Source organism: Microcaecilia unicolor, chromosome 6, assembly GCF_901765095.1.
Source record: "Microcaecilia unicolor chromosome 6, aMicUni1.1, whole genome shotgun sequence".
Lineage (NCBI taxonomy): Eukaryota > Metazoa > Chordata > Amphibia > Gymnophiona > Siphonopidae > Microcaecilia > Microcaecilia unicolor.
Window position 1 is genome coordinate 11,480,662 of NC_044036.1, and position 6,179 is coordinate 11,486,840.

General features: G+C 44.6%; 1 protein-coding gene across 1 annotated transcript; it reads right to left on the minus strand.

Moving 5' to 3' along the window:
* Positions 1–4,792: 4,792 nt before the first annotated feature.
* Positions 4,793–5,910, minus strand: LOC115472308 (von Willebrand factor C domain-containing protein 2-like). The gene is made up of 2 exons (XM_030206539.1): positions 5,783–5,910; positions 4,793–5,133 (listed from the first exon to the last, which is right to left on the minus strand). The coding sequence occupies exons 1-2, from the start codon at positions 5,820–5,822 to the stop codon at positions 4,946–4,948; spliced, it is 228 nt and encodes a 75-aa protein (XP_030062399.1). The 5' UTR covers positions 5,823–5,910; the 3' UTR covers positions 4,793–4,945.
* Positions 5,911–6,179: the final 269 nt, after the last annotated feature.

Below are 6,179 nucleotides of genomic sequence, written 5' to 3' on the forward strand. Positions count from 1 at the left end.
GTTCGTGTTGGACTGTTCTGGGTTGACATATGTGCTGTAATAGTTTGCTTTAGCTTTCTTTATGTTGTGTGTGTATGTTCTTATGGCTTTTCTCCATGTGGTTTTGTTTGTGTCAGTTCTGTTTTTGACCCATGTTCTTTTGAGTTTCCTACATAGTTTTTTCATTTATAATAGCTCATCATTGAACCAGGGTCATGGTTGTTTTTTTATTTCTTGTTTTCATTTTAAGTGGTGCTATTTTGTTAAGTACATTTTCATTTGTTTCATCCCAGTGTCTCATGAATTGGATGTCTTTGGGTGGTATGTTGCGATGTTCCTTTAGCACTGTTGTCCAGAAGGTTTGATTGTCCACCTTCCATCTGGTGTTCTTGTATCTTGTATTTTGTAACTCCTAACCCTTATTCACTTGTTCAGTACCCTTATTTTATCATCCTCACTTTTAATACTCCCTTATCTCTTATTTGTCCTGTTTGTCTGTCCTAATTAGATTGTAAGCTCTGTCGAGCAGGGACTGTCTCTTCATGTTCAAGTGTACAGCGCTGCATACGTCTAGTAGCGCTATAGAAATGATAAGTAGTAGTAATCTCTATTCTTGCCATTTTCTTTCCATTGTAGTGTGAAAGTGAGCTTGCTGTGGTCTATCCATGGTATCTCTTCCCATTTGTGATTTTCTAATATGTGATTGTTGTTTGTTGAAAATCTATGTGCCAGTATGTCTAATATGTGGCCTTTTGTGTGAGTTGAGGTATCTTGTGTTGTTTTTAAGTTCCATTGGTTTATGAAGCTCATTAGCATTCCTGTGTTGATGTCGTTTTGTTTTTCAAGGTGCAGACTGATGACTCCTAGTAGTAGGATATTGGGTTGGTTTGTGCATACGTTCGAAACAAAGTCCATGAACTCTTCTTGAGCATTTGACCAGCTTCCTTGGGGGGGGGGGGGGGGGGGGGGGGGGGCATAAAACAGTATGATACATAGTTGATCAGCTAGTGTTGTATCAGTGATTTTGAATGCCAGAATTTCAATAACTGAGGATATGTGTTTAGCGACAGGTTCTGCTTTAAAGCAAGATTTGTATATTATTGCAACTCCGCCTCCCTTCTTTTTAGCTCTATTATGTGTATTGTTTTGTATACCGGTGGACAGAGGTCATTTAGTGCTGGGTTATCTTCTAAGTGTAGCCATATTTCCATTATGAGTAGTAGCTTAACGGAGTTTAAAAAAGGTTTGGACAGCTTCCTAAAGGAAAAGTCCATAGAACGTTATTAAATGGGGAAAATCCACTATTTCTGGGATAAGCAGTATAAAATGTTTTGTACATTTTTGGGATCTTGCCGGGTATTTGTGACCTGGATTGGCCACTGTTGGAAACAGGATGCTGGGCTGGCTGGATCTTTGATCTTTCCCAGTATGGCAATACTTATGTACTTAGTTGTTCCATTTCTATCCTATCTCTGATTAATGCTGTCTTCTTTACTGTCGCTCGCATTTATGTATCCTATTGGTATCGAGACATATTTATCATATTTGGTGTTGGTGTGTTTAATCATTTGTAGTTGTCTATGTGGTCTGTCAGTTTTGGGATTGTGGTCTTGTTGATTAATGTTCAGACTTAGCTTGGTGTTGTTGGTTTGGTCTTTGTTTTGTTGTGATGGGTATGATTAGGCTCTTCCAATTGTTGTTGTGAGCATCGTCTGGCAGTGATGCGTATGGGGATTTTGTTCCATTCTTTTGGCGAAGCAGCTGGTATCCCCATAATTTATATTGTTATTATGTAATAGAAAATCCATATCCTTAGGTTTGCCATTATGCTGGTTGGTTAGGTTGAAGGGGAGTCTCTTGTTTACAGTGTTCGTATCTTCCAGTCAAGATTGATGTTGTCTGCTGTGTTTATTTTTTTAACTTAAAAAAAATTTCTTTTTGAGAAGTGTGTGTGTATCTGGGATTCGAGGGTGTGTATATTTGTGTGTGTATGTGAGATTAGGGGGGCCTCATTTCTCTACCTTTGTTTCTGATAAGGCTCCTCAGTTTCTCCTTCTTTGTGACTTCCCGATTGAGGCAGACATTGCTGGGTGAGTGTAACGACTCACAGCTGATTTGGGGGCATCTCGCACTGGACTCTGATCTTGATGATCGCATCTGGATATTGATTCCTTGCAGTTGTGCCTACTGTCTTCTTGCTCCTGCTGTCTGCCCGGGAGAGACTCCTCACCAGCCCCTACCGGTCAAGTGGGGGTCTGGGATTCTCTCTCGGGACCCGCTGTCTCTCTTCTGTGCGATCGCCTTCTGTGCTTGTGCCTCATTCAGTCCAGGGGCATATGCCGGTCGAAGGGGTTCCAGGTTTGCCCTCGGGACCCGCTGTCTTGAGTCTACTTGGTTTCCGTCTCTGCTCCCGCCACTGTGATCCAACTATGGAACATGGTCCGGCATGGAAGCTCAGCCGCCGACCGCCATCTGTGTTGTTGGTCATGTGCGCCTACTCGCACCTGACTTGGGGTGTGTTGCACATTGAACCTGTGACCCCGAATACCGACTGGAGCTTTACTGGATCCACATTCAGGAGAATTATGGAGACAGGCAACCAGAGAGCTAATGTCAGAGGTCACGTTTGTGTCCCGGTTGCTGTCTCATATGAGAATTAATTAATTATATTACGTAGTCTAATTGTATTCCTGATTGGTAAGTGTAATAAACAAATTACTGATTATTCTCATATTACAATAGCCTTCTGTGTCTTTCTGTCTCTCCACCTGGTGATGTTAGGACCATATTCCCTGAAGTTACAGGTAAGTAGTACTTTTAATACCTGGGAGAGGGCAGAAAGATAAACAAAGGCCTCCGTATCAATCTATAACGTGACTACAGAACAGAGTAGAACTAGAAAAGGTTCAGAGAAGGGCAAACAAGAAGTGATAAAAGGGCTGGAAGAGCTGCCTCACTGTATGAAGACAGGTTACAGAGGTTAGAGCTCTTCGGCCTGAGGAAAGAGGGGGATGCGACAGAGGTCTACGAAATCATGAGTGGGTTGGAACAGCTGTTTATCCTTTGAAAAAAGTAGCAAAACTAACGGCCACTCAATGAAACTAGCTGGTAAGAGCATGAAAATAAATTTAAGTCTTATGTCAGTCAACACACAGTTAAATTGTGCAGTTTGTTTCCAGATCATATAGTCCAGGCTGGCAGCATAGCTGATCTTAGAAGAGGTTTGGCAGATATCAGGAGGAGAGTTCCACAAATAATTATTATTCAGAGATGGACTTCCATATCTCCTCTCCATGCAATGTGGAAAGGATTTTCCTATTGGGATCTGTTGCCACTTTCAACTGAAACTAACCGGATACTGGACACTAATCTGACCAGCAGAACACTTCTTATGACCTGGTTGCCTGACTGGTGGGGAAACGGGGGCTACAGTGGTGTCGTCATGTGGGACCTGGTTCTCCGGTTAATGAGGGGCTACAGTGGTGTCGTCATGTGGGACCTGGTTCTCTGGTGAATGAGGGTCTGTAGAGATATGCTGTACTGATGTCACTTGCTGACACCAGTGAGAATAACAGGACTCCCTGTAAGGTAGAGGCTGATTAACAGATGTTCTATTGATCTCTTTTGGAAGCTTTGAGGACTCATTTATTTAAAGAAGTTATTCATACAGGACCCCTTGGGAACTGAGTTTGTGCAATTCTTTGCAAACCTCTTTATTTGTGTTATTGTATCCCCTTTCTTTTTGATTGTTGATACAAGTACATGTATAACATCAAGTTACTGTTAGTGTTACAGGGTATTGACACGAGCATTAATAAATGATTAAGGCCAGGGCTGCAGCAGAGTTTATAAAAAGATTTATCATGTTCCTGAAAACACAACCATCAGACTGTACAGGTAGGCTACTATGCAAAGCTCACTTTGATAATGAGAAGCCCCCCCCCCCCCCCCAACCCTTGGGCCCCTGGGTCTGGGCCCAGTAGGCCTGTGCAGGCATCTGTCCCCCCTCCTACTCTGTTAATGTTCCAGTTTTTAAGGAGATTCATAAACTCCTCTAGACATTCCTCCAGTCAGAACATTGCATAAGACTGTATCCCTTTACACAATGCGGTGCCCCGCCTGAAACCATCTTATATCTCTAAGAGGTCGCTGAGGTCACAGTTGATTTCAAGGTTGGTAAAACATGTGAGAGATGAATGGCAGTCCAGACCCCCTTTTAAAGGTAGAAGAGTGAAATTGATTTTTATGTGTTAGAACTGCTCAACGTTGCCTCACACTTCCTCCATCCCAGGAAAGCTGTTGAAATCCCACTTGATTCTATTTTTAAGAAGGTGGTTTCCTTGTGCTCCTGCAACATTCAAGGTGATCGGTTCTGGTGAAGGAGCAGGGTTCTGCTGCTGTACAGAGGGTGCAACTGGTTTTGATTGCTGCCTCTCATCTGGGTCTGCAGGTTCTCAGTCTCTAGCATTGGACGTGACATTTAATGAACAGCTCAAGGCCCATCTCGTCTGCCTGAGTCCCTTCCTGTTGTAACACTACAGCTCTTGTGAGTACTTCGGCTTTACCCCTCACCTCTCCACCGCTGAAGCTCCCTTGTGCTTTTCCCAGGAGTTGCTCAGTTATGGGCCTGTTCTTATCTCTATCACCTCATCTGCTCGATTGCTAACAGTCTGGCACTTTTCAGAAGCAAACACAGAGGGCTCACGTAAAAATCTGTTTTATCAAAATGTAAAACTAAAGCCCAAATCAAAAAGAAGGTCAGAATTTGGGGAAAGGTGCAACTGGCAGATCCTGAAGGGAATGGGCAGGGGGGGGGGGGGGGGGGGCAGAGGGGAATTTCACTGTCCAAGGCTCACTGCGAAGACAGAGATTGCGGCATGGATGGGAGAGGAAGATTATAGACATTTTTGCAGAGATGCAAGGTAGTGAAGTGATACGGTCTCAATATCAAGTGTCCCCTCTCCTCCTAGGAATTGTCTGCTCCCTCCTCAGGGCTGCAATTCTGGAATGTTTCGCATTTGGCCACACGATTACCCTCCCAGTAGCCAACGTCTTGTCCATCATGGCAGCGGCACTTGGTGCATGAATCCAACCAGACATACTCGCCCCCAGGAATGATCTGGCTCTGAGAGGCATCCGCGTAACAGTTAGGACCTGGAGAGACAGAGCAAAAGTGTGGGGGTGGGGGTGGAGGGGAGCGAGTGAAGAGAGAAAGGAATGAAGAAAAGCAGGGGAGAATGGAAAGGAAGGAGAGGAGAAGGGAAAGGCAGGAGGATGGTGAGTAAGGAGGAGAAGAAAGGAAGGAGAAGAGAGAGGGAGAGGCAGCAACCAGGTAGAAGAAAAGGTGAATGTAAGAGAAGTAGGAAAAGCATGAAGCGAGAGAGAGAGAGGGTGGGGGGGAGAGGAGAAAAAAGAAAACATTTACTTGAAGGAAAAAAACCACTGAAACAAGATTCATTCCACTCAGTTCTTCCTGGGCTTTGATTTTCAAATGTCAACAATACTGGACCAAGGAGGTTTGATAACAGGACAGGACACGGCATGATGTCACAAGGCTGAATCCGGTCTCCACCCACTCCACCTAAGGAGGTTTTAATTCTCCTCAATGCAGCTGCCACCATCTTGGTACACCCAAAAGAATGAAACTGATAGGGTGACAAGCTTTGCCTACTGGCTTCAGCCCACATAATGGGCCAGATAGACTCATGCTGTCTCCTGCTATCAAACCTCCTTGCACTGGACACACTAGTGGGCTGTGCCATTAGGTTTAGTCTAATTTCTGGCCTGGTGCTCGAGGACTCACCCTGGGCGCACTTGGGGCAACACTCCCCCGTCATGTACATGGCGTTCACGCAAGGTGGGGGGGCGCAGTCTGCCACTAAGCAGCGGGCAATCCCATCCAGTTCACACGTGCACTGCTCACATTCGGAGGGCTGGGGAGAGAAGAGAGCTAGTGTGAGAGAAGGGGAGAGTGAGGAGAGGAGAATAATTCATGGGGGAGAGGGAAAGGAAGGAAGGAAAACTTGGGAGACAGGAAGAGAGAGAGAGCCTGAAGAGGCAACAAACACAGAGATGAGAAGAAAACTTAAAAAGAGAATATAACCATATAATACAGTACGGCCCTTCCCGTGATATCACTGCAGTGTACACACCTCTGATAAACTAGCTCCTTCTCAGAGTTACCACTTCAATGTATGCTT